General features: G+C 37.2%; 2 protein-coding genes across 2 annotated transcripts in view; both read right to left on the bottom strand.

Annotated features, from left to right (window-relative positions):
- The window catches only part of LOC306908365 (alpha-2-macroglobulin-like protein 1), a 30,997-nt gene extending 15,672 nt beyond the window's left edge, over positions 1 to 15,325 (bottom strand). The window contains exon 1 of the mRNA XM_079481166.1: positions 15,129 to 15,325. Coding sequence (XP_079337292.1) covers positions 15,129 to 15,196 — 68 coding nt within the window. The 5' untranslated portion in view covers positions 15,197 to 15,325. The remainder of the gene's footprint in view (positions 1 to 15,128) is intronic.
- On the bottom strand, positions 1,553 to 14,472 carry LOC306908756 (alpha-2-macroglobulin-like protein 1; the record flags this gene model as incomplete). Its single annotated transcript, XM_079481946.1, has 37 exons — positions 1,553 to 1,866; positions 2,031 to 2,081; positions 3,159 to 3,264; positions 3,366 to 3,434; positions 3,529 to 3,619; positions 3,945 to 4,063; positions 4,407 to 4,622; positions 4,801 to 4,994; positions 5,103 to 5,265; positions 5,815 to 5,889; positions 6,193 to 6,349; positions 6,462 to 6,543; positions 6,968 to 7,144; positions 7,285 to 7,368; positions 8,138 to 8,189; positions 8,447 to 8,568; positions 9,194 to 9,320; positions 9,577 to 9,802; positions 9,907 to 10,018; positions 10,106 to 10,190; positions 10,267 to 10,449; positions 10,535 to 10,684; positions 10,765 to 10,910; positions 11,002 to 11,065; positions 11,206 to 11,436; positions 11,537 to 11,704; positions 11,901 to 12,010; positions 12,092 to 12,197; positions 12,316 to 12,433; positions 12,522 to 12,606; positions 12,700 to 12,868; positions 12,961 to 13,239; positions 13,357 to 13,489; positions 13,597 to 13,700; positions 14,012 to 14,032; positions 14,232 to 14,284; positions 14,418 to 14,472. 36 exons carry the CDS (start codon positions 14,470 to 14,472, stop codon positions 2,038 to 2,040), a joined length of 4,476 nt encoding a protein of 1,491 aa, XP_079338072.1. The 3' UTR covers positions 1,553 to 1,866; positions 2,031 to 2,037.
- Positions 15,326 to 15,818: the final 493 nt, after the last annotated feature.

Here is a 15,818-nt window from a genome sequence, read left to right as displayed (position 1 = left end):
GCTCTTAAATTGCCTGGTAGATGGCTGCGTTGATGTTCGCATCATATTACTTTCTTCTAGTTATGTGATTCAAAAGACTTAACGTTGTGCACTATTTAGGACATTTTTGTCCATTTCAGTTTTCTTTATCGTTTTGGCTGTGTTTATGCAGACATCATGAAAATGTGTATGTTCATTTGGAATTTTATATTTATTTTTCTTTCATAAATAGTTTGAACTATTTACATACAATACAATAAAATAACTAGGTACATACAATTTTTACACTGAGGTCCTTTTGGACAAAAATGTCTTCATTGAAACCCAAAACAACCAAATTTTAACTGTTTGTCATGCAAGTATAAATCATACACTCCATATCAAATCCTTTGGATATGTTGGCGAAGGGTTCAAAGTTACGAAAAATTAATATATTTCAAGAACATTCAACATTTTCAATGTGTACTTTTTGCTTATCCTATTTTCTCCATTTTCGTAACAGTTTTCCTGTCAATGCTGTATTATACAGCACAGCGGGCAAACTGAACAAAAGATACAGCTATAACTGTGTTAATGTGTTAGTATAGATGTCAAAGTGTAGTTTGTATGTGTGTACTGAAATAGTTTTGTGTGTGTATGTATACAGTTTGAAATATCCAACTATTATACTCAAGTCACTGTAGTTTACTGAGATTGGAAAATATTTTTCATTCAAAAATAATTTTCCTTTGTCTGCATCAGCATTTATTTGTAATAATTTTTTTAACGGAGATACAAGGTGCGCTTGATTTTGATGTAGAAGTTCAGAAGCCCCTCAGTACAGTTTTCACCATAAAGGCATGATAGATGTCATTATGTAAACAAACAAGGATAAAACTCAAAAACTATAAATGAATGCTTTTTTGGTATGATCTGCAAAGGATCTGGTTAAAACATTAAAGTTAGTAAAGCTAAGAAAAAAATATAATTTTATTAGTTTTCTTTTAACATGGACATTTTTATCTATTTCGAAGTGTGGTTTCTTTTTTAGAAAATCTGACACTACTCAAAAAATTATAATTCAATAAAAATCGTGTTGTTGTCATATCCAAGACTGTAATAATAATACTAAAAACAGGGATTCACATTTAGCATATGGAAAATATTTAGCGCTATTCCTTTTTTCATGAAAACAAGAGGGTCACCATAAAAATCTGGTATTCAAAGGGTTAACCTCTTAGCCACAGAAGCACAATTGATGTTGTGAAATGTCTCACTTAAACACACACCTCATTAATGAGAGCTAGGTCACCTGAAACAAGCTAGAGAAAGATACCAAATTTACTTTTGTTTTTCAATTTCCTCACTGGTACATTATTTATTTATTTGCGTCATGAAAACAATACAGACAAATGGTGCATTAGAGCTTTGATATATATTTAAATAAAACATATAGTTAACCCTCTGACTTTAAAAACTTTGAGGACTGAATTTTCTAGTTTCCTGTAATCCTGTAATGAATCATGTATTGCATTCAAGGCTTGTACAGTTAAAGTCCAGCCAGTGTATGTGTTGTTATAATAAATAAAAAATTCAAGGACACAGATGCGGAAACTCTTTAATTATTTAATAGCATCTTAAGTATCATCATCATTAAAATCATCTGAATCATTTGAGGTCACAAATTTGGCTTTTGATTGTCATTTACAGATCATCTCCACAGTAGCGCCTCTCATTAATTATTCATATAGTACAGATTTTAGTGTAAAGAAAGTCAGAAGATATAAGAACAAATCAAGCTTTAGTATTAATCAGTATTAATTCCATCTTTGATCTTGCATGTCTAATGAAATGAACAGTCACAACGCTGAATAACAACTCTCAATGCTCCAGCGACGGGACTTTCATCTAAAAGTGAAAAGATTTGTGATTTAGATTCATTCGTATTAACAGTCTACAGCTACTAAGCATTGAGCCTAAAGTCCACATTTGTCTATGGCATTATAGAAATAAAAATGTTACATTGAAAATGTTCTCTTGAATTCTATGTAAATATGTCAACAATTACTTACTGACACATTACTTGACACATGGGGAGGTGTACTGCTTCACAGCACCTTCACCTAAAAAAGGAAAAAAGCATGTGTGCATTACATGCTTATGGGAAGCTCTACGGTTTTAATAAAACATTATCCTTACAGATTGTTGTCATGATCCTGCCTCTCCTTGTCTTGGTTTTCGAGTCTTGTGGCAGGATCATGTCAGCCCCATGTGTTTTGTGTGGAGAAAGAGCATTGTTTTGGTTTGAGAAGCCATGCTCTCTCTCCGGTGTCACGTCCTTTAGCCCCGCCCCCTTGTTTCCCTGTTAGCAGCCCATTAGTGTTAGTCTTGTCTCCAGCCCTGATCCATCTTTCCCTTAGTGTTTCAGTCCCATCACCTGCCTCGTGCAATCCTCCTGTTAGCTTTCCCTTAGTGTTTTATCCATGTCACCTGTGGCCACTCTCCCTGTGTCATCTGTCCTTGTTAGTGTTTCCCTTTATCAAGCCCAGTTTCCCTCTGTCCCTTGTCGGTTCATTGTCATTTTGTCATTATCGTACCTCCTCACGTCACCTTGTTGGATTATTCCTGTCTATGGATTATCGTGTTTGTTCCTGTTCTAAGTTTGTGGATTTTGTTGATTTATTATTCAAAGGACTTTGTTTGTTTTGTTCCCCATGTGGGAAGTTTTAGTTTACACTTGTCTTGTTTTAGATCATGTTCTCCCCATCGAGGGTCTTTTGTTTAAATAAAGTTTTTGTTATTTAACTCTGCTGCCTGCGTTTGGGTTCTGTCCACACTCCGGGACAATTGTAGAAGGCATATTTACAAAAACAGGATTTCTTTACAGTCAAAAATTTAATTTGCATAATTTTGACGCTGATGTCATTTCAGTTGATGCTGATTCCATAAGTACAGTCAAAGTTAGTATTTTACTTTTTCATGAGGCGTAAAACCCATTTCAAACTATTGAGTAAAATTTTATTAATCTGTCAAGAACAGTTAGTTTAAAACATCATAAATGTGTTAAACCCCAGCTCCAAATATTATCAGGTTAAATTTACAACCGTTCAAGCATTATTTTATGCAGTTCGTAGTATGATAAAAGTGTAATCGATATTAAAAATATGAATAACATGTGTGATGTAATAACAAACACATACTGGTCTTGTAGTAATCGTAGACCGTCAAAACAGCTGGTTTCAGGTTCTTCACTACTACATTCTGCCAAAGCATCAAGGTGAAGGATTTCTCCTCCTCCTTTTTCATCTTAAAGTAAAAATGACACCTGATGTCATATCAATTATATTCACATGACAAAAATCCATCTAAAAATGCTTATAATTCCTCACTTTACACTTTAGACCTACCCCATCTAAATACAAGATGACATTTCCTTCATTCTGCTCCACAAGTTTGATTCTGGAATCCTGCTGAAGCTATGGACACAGAGAGACCAATGAGAACATATTGAAAGCTTGGGGGCAGAGCTTGAGATGGAAATAAGACTGAAGGCCTGAAAGTGTCACTCACAGTTTGTAAAGACAAGGAATCCAGGACAAATCCAGACAGCAGCTTCACATTAATGATGACCATGTTTGACTCTTCTCGTGGACCATTGTATCTATAACACAATACCAACAACATGTCATTGTTCAGTGTTGTGTATGTTGCCTGATAAACAGCAAACGAAAGTCTTATTGGCTCATGAAATGTTAAATGCTTTTAAGTAACTTTTGGGGGTCCAATTGTATACTTATTTATCCTGGAAAATATAAGCTATGGCCATATCCATGTAAATAGCATAGTGATTGTCTTGGTTAAGGCTCTGAATATGTCCCTAAAAACGTTCAATTGTGTATATATATATATATATATATACACTGTACAAAAGAATACTCATTCTAAACTCACGAGGGCTACTCCATGAATGATGTAAAGCTGCTCACCTGACAGTGAAAGCTAATGTGACAGTATAGTACTGTATCCTTTTACAAGTTGATGTTGCATTTGTAATGATGCTGAAGGCCAAGGAGTTTGACGGCAGGACATTGTAGTGCAAGGCAAACTGAGGAAAAAAGAATACTGTAATGCGCAAGGCCACATTTAACTTCACTTCAGTAGCTGGTAAAGAATTGTTCACCTAAAAATTTAATATTTCATCACAAGATAATTTGATAACATATTAGTCAGTCACATGCAGGACAAGCAGGAACAGGACATCTGAAGTTATTGCCTTCCTGCTATATTTGGCGATATGCATTTCTTTCGCTTCAGAACACTTATTAACCCAATGGAGCCACATGGATGTTTGTGAGATTTGAATTGTCATTTCAATAAAGGGGTGAACTATATCTCCAAGTTCATGTAAAGCTCATCAAAAGAGCAACACGTGAAGGCATCTTACTAACCTGAACAAACACACAGCCCTGGCCTCGTGCAGCGAGTGTGAAGTTTCCTGCAGCTGGCTGCAGCTGTCTCTTTTGGTAAAGCAGTCGGTTTCCCTGGTTGACAGTGAAGTTGTATTTCAGGTTTGAGGGAGAAGTCACATTGACAACAACGGTTCCTGTTGGACTGTAGGTGGCAGCACTGTATTTAGCGAGTGCCTGGAGGGCCACCACAGTGTCCTGTTCATAGAGAGGGAGGAAGTCAAAATAGCATATATTGAAACTATTTTGTATATTGAAACTACACTTTATGCTTTAAAGTTGGCACGAGTTTACACTCTTGGATGGAGAACCATTGTAGTTAAACTATGAATGATTGAATAAATGAATGAAGTGCCTTGAAATAACATTACTGTACCTGAGAAGAGGAGAAACCTCCAAAGGCATTTTGCCTCTTGGCCAGCCAGCGTACAATGGTAGCAGAATATTCCAGTTTAAATGATGGCAGTGTTGGTCCAGAAAGAAGCGCCAACAACACGTATGAACTCATCTCTACCTCTAAAGAGCCTATCATTTGCCCATTATTTGCCTGGGTCCAATATCGCCCAACCCCTGAAAAGACAGTGATAAGAGCCCATGAGACTGAGGTCTTTTGGTTTGTTTTCCTAATCAGAATTTTTGAAACAATTTAAAAATGTTTTATTCAGAGCTGAATGGCACCTTCTCTCTTGACTCGACTGTCCAAGTTGGAGATGAGTTTCTGTCTCATGTCTTGGTCTCCAGCAAGAGTGAATGTGTAGGAGGCCAGGGCAGTGAAGTATGTGTTGTTAAGGTTGCTGGAAGCTTCCTTGAGACAAACAAGGCCTTGCTTCACCATGGGATCCTTAAAGAAAAATCTCTTTGTTAGTTGCATTGCCTTTATAAAATCAGGCTTATGTGACGCCACACACAAACAATGTTTATTGCCAAGCCCAATGTTGAAACCTGTCAACACGTACATATTCAAAAGCTAAAAAGTTATGTTTTCTGAAGTGTATGTTACGCAGAACCCAAAGCTTAAACTATGGCTAAACTGTTTAAATCATCTGGATTCACTCAAATTTAAGGTATTAAAGTATAGAAACTGCTATTGTGTTATCTGTTTTGCTTGATGCAACAGAGTTTATTGTCTTGTAATGGATGTGTAGTTTATTTTCATTTTCTCTAAATTGGACTATATTGCATAATATTCTGCTGACAAACATGTTTACTGACATGACATTTTTGTTCACTCTCAATAAAAAGAGACACAGAGAAGGGTTGTATCGATATTTGCACCGGCTCTGCACTCCGCTATCAACGCAAACAATATGAGAAGCTTGTCAACATCGGTGGCAATTATGCAATTACTTCTACTTGGATTTATAGAGACTTATAGAGTCTTAACACTCACAGTGGTATTCACGCCCAGTTCCAGCAGAGCTGCTACAATGTATGCGGTGAGAGTGACATCATCACTAACACCACCCTGTGAAAGAAGAAACAAGGCAGAGAGACTTTAATATTGTACATCACTCAATGTTGCTGTTTGTATAGCACAATGGAATATAAGACATGTGTTTTTCTTAAAAATGTCCTTAATATAATATAGCTATTCTTTACATAAAAACAGACACATATTTTTGTGTTCCATAATGATTATCCCACAATAGGCCCTCCAACAAACAGACCAACAACCCTGCAGATAAGAAAGTGTAGTTCATCTGAGCCGTAAACAACCATTCTATAAAATTTTAATTATGCTTCAGGTTTTTCCTGTTTCTATTCTTACCTTCATGTCATTGTGGTAGAGGACGCCCACTGTTTTATAGCAGCCATTCCCCTGCTGTTGCTGACCTAACCAAATCTTAGCCTGATCGATGCTAGTGTCATCTACAAACACATACTTCTTTGCCCCTCCGAAAATCTTCATCACATATGCAGTTAACCTGAGAATCGGAGTAATAAAAAAACTATTTCAAAAACGATAATATTTGTACTTTGCAACCTAATCACACAGAAAATATTAATAAATGTTTCATAGTCTATTTTTAAACGGACCAGGTGTGCCCAGAAGAATCACTGTTCCCAAAGGCGCTGTAAGACCCATCATAATGTTTGTATTTCAGCTGTGTTTGGTAGCCTGTGAAAAGAAAATGAGCATAACATACTTAATTAAAGAGCCCCTACTAAGCCTTTTTTAAAACGCATTTTACAAGTTACACACAGTGCTGAAGGTTAATGGGGTTAAACAAACCCCAATAAAAAAGTATAAGCCATGGTAATTTTAAGAATCTAAAATGATTTAGAATTTTTAATTAAAATAACAGATTTGTATCAATAATATAAAATATGATGAGGAAACAAGCCTTCTTTAGTCTTCCAGGAAGTGCAGTTTTGCTAAATTGGATGTTTGAATTTACTGTAATAGTTTTTTTATGCGTAACTATGCTGAGAAGGCAAAGGCTGGAAAAGTCATTATTGACTCAACGTCACTAAAAAGAATCCATCTGCCGAAATGTTGTGGTGACTGTAAGTGGCTTATACAGTATTATAGTTTTTCTCACCAGTCTGCAGGTAGGTTTTAGCTCGTGCGAAAATCTCTGGGGTTAGCTGTCCACTGCTCTCCAAGTACTGAAGGATGTAAATGTTGGGTGCAAAGTTCAGCATGTTCTGCTCTCCACAGCCGTAAGGCATCCGTAACAGATCAGCGATGTTTCTTAACGCATGACTGATCAGATCACCTGTGGAGCAAACAGGAGCAGATCATTTCGGCTCATCCTGAGGTCCACACAGTTAATAGCAATAAGTTAATAGAGTGTGGATATTTACTAATACTTTTATACATTATGCATGTTTAGACATTTTCACTTTTTAAACTTACCCAGAACTGTGACAAAGCTTTTTTCAGAATCCTTCACAACAACTTCAGGAAGTTTAAGAGAGACAGTTGTGTTCACTCGGTTGCCTAATGGAAATATAATAAAATCAATGATACGTCTCTCTTGCTTTGTATTCAATGCAGTGATAAGAATCGGTGGACTTTCGGACTGAGCATAAAGGAATATTTAAATGTTCAAAACAGCATAAAGTCCCCGTGAACCGGAAGTTGCGATCGTTTTTACTTCCGTATTCTGCGAGACCCGTGAGGGAAAGGCGCAAGGTCTCACATCTCTCACGGAGGAGCTCCAGAAGCATAAGAGAGGAGCGACAACAGGGAAGGGTGAGAGAGGACCAGGCCTGGAGTTTGTTGTATTTTATTTAACTTTGTTTTTAATTTTTATTAAAAGTTGTTGTATGTTCGCTGGTTCCCACCTCCTTCCTTCTATTGAACAGTGTTACAACGTCATATGAGATGGATAGTCATTTCAGGGCGGAAGTGCATTTTCAGATTTGAACTGAAGATTATGAGGGTACATGAATTTTAAAAAGGAAATTACCCACATTGATAAGCTTATTTTCATTTTTATTTCACTGTGACTTTAAGTGTCACTGTCACTGTTGACTAAAACCAAGACAATTACAGAGGGTTTAAACTATACAGCTTGTATTCTTGTTCATTTATTGTTATTATGTTGATTAATATTTGTACTTTAATTAAATTATCCATTTGGAGGTAGGAGTTTGATTCTAAGTAAACAAGCTTAGGGATCATGGATTGAAATGTGTTAACTGATTGTAAATTGTATTGACCCTGGAACATTCTTAATTTAAAGTAACAGAATCATTTTACTAACCTGTTAAACAGATGAGTTCGTTCTGAGTTTTTATCTGTTTAACTCCCTCCGCCTGACAAATAAAAACTTCAGTTATTATTGACGAACACAAAACATGTTACTTTTTCCTGTAAAATAAATTCATATTATTGATTACTAAAATGACAATTGTATAAAGACTTCTTTCTTAACGGTCTAAGCCTGCAAGATTTCCTTGTTAAGTTTCTTTAAAACTTTAAAAAACAACCAACAAAGAACAGCTGTATTAAATAAACCAGGATGCTGAATTCTAAAGAAGGTTATAACTTCTATGGTTTTAAAAAGGCTCACCTCGACCAGAAACGACTGCACCACAGTGTCAATACGGCGTCCTTCCGGTACCGTCACCACCTTATTCCCACAACGGTCCCGAGTCCTCACGGTCTCAGCTCTCACCGTAACGTTCACCTCTCCTGTAGTATACACACCATTCAATCACAAGTACACACTGTCCTTACCTATATTGAATTTACTGAATATTTTTTTAACTGTAAATGATAAGGGAGTATTTCACTTCAAAATTTGCCCCCAAAGTCAATAAGGGGAAATTTTGAAGTGAACTACGCCTTTAAAATAAGATTCAATCATAGTGATACAGTTTGAACATTACATGAAATGTCCAGTTTGCCCATCATAAATGCCTGGTAGGGACATTTATAGAAAATATTTTTTCTACTTAAATATTTCACTTTACTTTAATCCTTTATGTATAATGCATTCTAAAAAGGTTATTAAAGGGTATGAAGCATTATAATTGTTCATAAGGTGTGTTTTAATACATGAAATGTTACCAAATGAATGTGTAACAATTAATTGGTTTTAATGTATTAACTGCAGTTACAATTATCGAGAGATTAAAATGCATTGTAAGGTGCATTACAAGGCATAATATATACATTAAAACTATACTTTTATAATTCATTATACATATGTGGTTTAAGTTTAGTGTTACTAAAATTTGTACTGGCAATCTTACCAATAACAAACATAAAATGACATTATCTGTTGGTTGTGCCCATATCAATGTATTGGACTTACCCAGAACTGATGCTGTAACCGTCCACTCAAAGGTTTTGGTCTCTTCTGCACAAATACATTGAGTGTAATTACAGCCATTACAAGGCAGAGCGGAGAACTGATCTGACTTTTCCAGTGTGACCTTCACCTGTACATTATAACACACAGGGATCTGTTATTTTTTTGCATGTAAAATGTTTAAAAAAACGGAATTTTACTGTTTGTTTTTTACATATTTGTATGTATTTTTTAAGACTGCAAACATAGAAGAAAAATGGGTCAAATTTCATTTTACGGGGAAAACCTTATTTCGGGTAGAAAATGTTATTTGTTAAACAAGATTTTATTTTCTACAGTGTAATGTTAATCCTGTGCATATTTTCAGAATTATCAGGGTGACTCACCATAATACATTTGGAGAGGTAGTTAAATACAGTAGCTTTGAGTGTGAGGTCTTCTCCACGGATTACAGAGTAGGGGAGCGTGAGGCTGACGAAGAACGGCTGGAAGGCAGTGAGAGCAGTGCTGGGTGCAACTCCAAAACCAACAGAAGATGTACAGAAAGCATCTGTGGCCCATTTAGTGATGGTGTCAGGAACAGTCTTTGTAAGAGTCACGGATCCATTGCTCCTAAAGAATAAAAACATTAATCTAAGTATAACTGCATAAGGAGTAATTATTTGTATTATAGAAAGGACTGGAGGTATAGTAACATTAGCGGGAGCTATACACACCCCACAGGCACAAGATCCCATATCCAAGTTTCCGGAAAGAACTTGCGGATTGTGTTTTGAACAGTGTTTCCCCCTTGTGGACCAAAAGCCATATTTTCTCTTGCAACACCTCCTGCAACAGTTTGAGCAGATAGTAGATAGATAGAAGGTAAAAAGTAGTAGAGGTAAAAATGTCGAAAACAAAGATGAAGTTACTTACCCATGGCTGTATTCATAACCTTATAGTTATAACAGTAAACAGGTTCTTTCACATCAGAGTTGGTAACAATTTTGACTCCAATTGCCTATAGAAAAAAGCAAGCATCATGTCTCATTAAATGGATAGTGGATACAACCAAACATGAGAATATGAGATCTTACTTTAAAGGCACTGTATGCATCGTTTCTACTGTAATACGGGTAAGCGAAGCGTGAACGTCTTTCCCTCGCCAGCATTGGGGGGTCAATTGGATCCATTTCTCTAGGTATACAGGGATCTTCATTATATTCCCAGACTTGATATGGGTAATCCTCCAACATTTGGACTGGTAACATTCCAAATACCTACAGATTTACAGAACGAATTGACACTGAAAGGCAAATAGAACAATCAAAGAGTTTAAATATTCATCTACTAAATATGTCTTACAAAGGCAGCGTTGAGTTGAGCCTCTGGTTTTAAAAGCAGTACGCTCTGATCAATGGACCTGACGGAGCAAAGGGAACCAGGCTGGGCATTCAGGTTTAGAGTCGCTGTGTCTTTAGGCAGAGCCACGGAAGATGAGAAATTTAAGGATACCTGGAGCACAGATACATGATTATAATACGTGAAGGATTATGAAGATGGGCCTTTTAAATGCGTTTATTGTAATTGTTGACCTTGTTTGGCAGGCATTGTTCAATGGGGAAGTTCCAACTGTCTGCTACAGTTTCTCCGTTGGGAAGAACTGTGTACACCACCACCTGGGCGAATGGAGACAAGCCTGTGGTCTTTTTTAATGTGAATGACAATTTGCCTTTGTTTTCTGTAATCAGGGAAGAAACAGGTCAATGAAAGCAAATTATACTCTTAGAAAATATATTATTATCGTGTTTTCTGAAATTTTGCTTTCCTACCTGTTGTGACCTGCACTTTGATAGAGACACGTGTACTTTGAACCATACTGCCTTTAGAAAAGACCTAGAACCCAAAAGGAGGAAAAATATTGTGTGAAAGTTTATGAGATTCGATCAAACATTGTTTGACACTTCCAAAATGCAACTGACATTAGACTGAAGGTATAGATTTTTTGTCAAACAAACATTTAGAGTTAAACATACCATGTAGAAGATATTCAGTGTTTTACTATCTTGTTTCAGTGCACTGCCTTGAATGATGTAACTGGCCTCTACAATTGCGTCGCCCGCACAGCTCAACGGGTTTGGAGTCGAAATTAACTTCAGAAAACTTTTGCTTTTGGAGTAGAACGGCCTTAACGAGAGACTGCCACCATTATAATATCTTGATGGTGTCCAGAAACCATTCTGGCATTTATCATCTACGTGGCGAGCCTAATGTATGAAATAAATGAATATATTAAAAAATGAATGACACACATCCTTATACTGCACATGAAAGTTTCAAAATAATGGTTGAAAAAACAGCACCAACCTGTAAATAAACAGGTTGACTTGACCAAACTGTCGTGTCTAAAGAGAAGTAAGCTGTGCCGTTGTTGTCTGTTGTAAGTGTCATAGTCACACTTTTGAAATCGTAGTTAACAATGAGATACACCGTTTGACCATTCAGCGGTTTGTTGTATACATCAGTGACAAGAACCTGTCAAAAAAGCATGTGGAGAAAAATATTGAAATGAAAGTGACAGTTTTGGTACAAATTATTAGAATAATAGTCTTGATCTTGAGATTTTGCTTTTGAGAGGTCTCATAAATGTCTTGATCTCAGAATTAGGTCTTGACCTGAATCTTGACTACATCATTATTAAACTGGCAGCAAATAAACATGATCATATAACCTTTCCCTCAAAGGCCATCCCAGGCTTGTATATATCTGCTGAATCAACAAAGGAAACTGTGATAACATCACTACTATAAGAAACTCCAGCTGAGCCCTCCACAGTCTTCACTGGAAATCCAAAAGAACATGTTTCATTACTCATTTTAGGATAATTAAAATGGATAAGAGCAGTATTTTTGATACTCTTACCGGTTCCATCCTCTTCTACTTTGTAATTGATTTGAAATTGTCCTCCTGGACGCATGCTATATTCAGTGACATTTATTGCTTGAGAGGCACAGCCATTCTGGTCGGTCTAAATGAAACAAAAATCATATTTCATATCATATATCAAATCATATGATATATATCATATATATTCATTGTGTCTTCTAACTCTGACTGTATGAAACAGATATTGGGCTGTAGCAAACCTTTATGATGTAGTTTCTGCAAGTTTTAGGTGTAGATTGGTGATACCAGTAATAATTATAGTTTATTCCACACACTTCCGCAGTCACAGACCCCTGCACACCCTTCCCATAGGTGTATCTACAGAGAAAAAAAGATTGATTTATGAGGCCGATAATATTGTAGTTTACATATTATATATCTGCAAGTTCTCTACAAAAATGCTTACTGAGCACAAATCTTCAGTATGAATTCTTTGTTCATAGGAGTAACAACAGGTGGAAGATTTGCGTTGACTTCAAATGTAGGCAGAACTACAAAAAAATGAGATTGGTTTGAAATCAGGAAAAATTATGGATTGATGGATTGAAATGACAAAATTTTCAAAGATGATTTCTAGTTCTTACCATATCCTTTGATTTCAAAGTAGTGTGTTGTAGGTTGGTTCTTCTCATCCCAAGCAGTAATGATGTAGTTGCCCTCAGTGGCCTGCGGTGTCATGTGGTGCAACAGACTTAAAATGCCACCCCTGGTGGTCCGATTCAACCACTGACCAATGCGATTTGAGTTAGGATCCTAGAAGCGGCACATAATGAAGAAACCCAGTGTAATGATTTAGCAAACAACTTGAAATTATTTATTTTAACTAATGTAAAAATGACTGTTACGAATGTAGCCTCTGTTCCCATATGGAGGGAATGTTTTGTACCAGAATCAGAAATGAAGACCAGAAGAATAATTTCTGATCTTATTTTCAAAAGGCAGATGAACTTGGCAAACTGAATCTGCATTCCAGTCTCCGTCGTGTACATACACGCAACCAAGGGAAGATGGCCTGCCCATTTATTCAGCTTTTGTGCTGAGGAACGCTGAACCATGTCACAACCTCGAGCAGAGCGACGCTGACTGTCCTGGGTGTGAAACCAGTCCTGGGTGTGAAACCAGTCCTAGGTGTGAAACCTGAGTGTGAAACAGGGAGCCACGCCGTGCCCTTCCCATGAGAAAGGTTCTTCATCATAAATCGGCGAGGAGGAGTTGTCGTCAGAAGCATAAGCTCTGAGAACCAAGTCTGGTTTGGCCAGTAGGGCTTTATTAACAGCACTTGAGGACCTGTGAATGGAGGCTAACTGGGGGAAAGGCTTACTTCTGCTTGGACAGCTGCTTGGACAGCCCTCTGTCAGTGAGTACCAAAGCAGGCTATGGGTAATGCCGGGGAGGCAAGCAGGTCCTCATGTTCCTGTCCGAACCAATCCCAAATGAGCTGAACTGCATGGAATCCTCATTTTCCACAGAGCGCAACTTGCCAAGAGAGCTCTTCAGAGCAAGCTAGACAGCCAAAAACTCCAGGCAGTCGATGTGCCACTGCAGGTGGTGGCACGGCTAACACTCCATCTGTCAGAGTGGAACTCTAGTGCGTAAAAAGGTCAGTTCTGACCAGGGGGTTAGGGTGTGAAAGCATTATGGTGTGATGGTAGTACGCCTTGTGCCGGTGTGCCACGTTTTCCAGGGAACTCTGAAGCCTCATGTGCATCAACCTGAATGTAGTAACTCCTGCCGGGGATGTGTCTCAGAGTCACATTTCATTGGCCTTTTGACATTATGATCAGAGATCATACTGTAGGTGCTCAAGTTCAAACCCTATATGGTGGTCTCGACAAAACACAGAGAGACTGACAGAAAGGGAACAAAAACATTTGCTTAAAGGATTTAATACTGTACCTGGAGTTCTATTGTTTGAAACTGAAAAGAAAAAGAAAAATGGTATTATAGTGACAGTGCTTGAAGCTCTGGCATACAAGCTATTTAAATTCTAACTGCACTTTACTTTAATTACTTTAATCGTTGCTTCATTTATCAAAAAATTATTTCTTACTGTTGGCCATTACAGATAATTACTGACAGTGCTATTGACAAAACGATTAAAAGATATAAATTTTACCTTCTGATTGTGAGTCAAGAAATTGGAATCCAAAGAGACGATGCGAAAATTTACTGTGGTACACAATTGTAAACAGCACAGTAGCACATAAGCAATACAGTGAGAGTAAACTTGGCAATATGTTAAAATCACATTTATTGATAAATATGCAGAAGCACTGGCAATTTTACTCTTTTGAAATATTACCGGATTCTCCTGGCTTGTAGATTGGCTTGTCTGTTTGGATGAAAATGAGCTTCATAGGAGGCTTTATGAGAATCTGAGTTGTTTTGTGTAACGGTTTTGAAGCTCCTACAATTTTAACAGAGACGGTTGCCACAGTGTCTATAAGCACTACAGGGACCTAAAAGATCCAAAGCAAGGAACAAGACCAGCTTTAAAGCCATAGTGTGTTACAAACTCTTGCTCCTAGAGAGCCACTTTGCTAAATCGTCCAACCAGGCTTCCAAAAATACCAATATATAATAAATTGATTGGTTTGAATCATTTTATTTATCATTAATTCTTGTGTTTCAAAAACTCAAAAGCCTATATGACAAAAAAAAGGGAATGACCACAATATACCAATGTACTGTAACGTGAAGTATACTGACCTGGAAAGGCACGCACCTGTAGAAATCTTTTCTAATTGAGTTCTCTGTAAGAATGGTCACATTTCCATTATCGGAGCTCAAAGTTACCACTAAAGAAAGGGTTGTATTGGGCTCATGAATATGTGCACACAGACTCTCTGTGGTGCCGCTCACTGCCTGGGAAGTGACTGTCACCAGGTATGTGCTAGATGACAGAACACAAAGAAAACACTGCTTTTGTAGTATACAGTAACTGTTTTGAATGTATGTATGAGCCAGTGTAGTATTCTGGTAAGTTAAAAAGGATAATGAGAAGTGTACTTACGGGTCAGTCGCTCCACTTGAATCATATTGAAGCAGCAGTACTGTCAGCAGAGTTACCAGCGCCCGCATCTTGAGCTGTTGGTTTTGCAGTCGCACACAGATTTGGTGCAACTTTTATACACCTCTGCCTACTCTCTGTCCTACCCCACCAAAACAAAGAAAGTTGAGCAACTGGTATGAGTTGGAGGAAATAGATTCCTTCCTCCCATGTTACGTAGTGAGTGATTCAGGAGAAAAACTAATCGCATCTTTAACGTTTTCTACTCTTCTCTGTCAGAAATGGTAGGAAAGAACACAGATGCTGGCCGACGTAGGTTTTTAAAAACAAACCTTTAATAAACAAACAAACCCAAGAGGGGAAAACATGAACAAACCTTTGCTAAATAAACAAACCCACGAGGGGAAAACATGAACAAAACTTGCAAAATAAACAAACCCACGAGGAGGACAAAATGAAAACAAAGTCCTTAGGAAAACGAAAAGTCCACAAACTTTGAAATCCAGACCACGGGTAACCCGAAACATGGGTAATGTCCTGACTCTAACCAAGGAGCTCGAAAACTCGAGACACGAAGGACAGAGTCGAGACATTATAACCCACCAAAAGCAAAATAAAATTATATTACATGTGAGATTTTTTGAGCATCTCTTTCTTAGCATCTAATTATTTATGTACCCTTCATAGGCTGAC

This window comes from Barbatula barbatula (genome assembly GCF_947034865.1).
Source record: "Barbatula barbatula genome assembly, chromosome: 19".
Taxonomy (NCBI): Eukaryota; Metazoa; Chordata; class Actinopteri; order Cypriniformes; family Nemacheilidae; genus Barbatula; species Barbatula barbatula.
The sequence above is the reverse complement of the archived record's forward strand: the minus strand, read 5'-3'. Positions and strand labels throughout refer to the sequence as shown.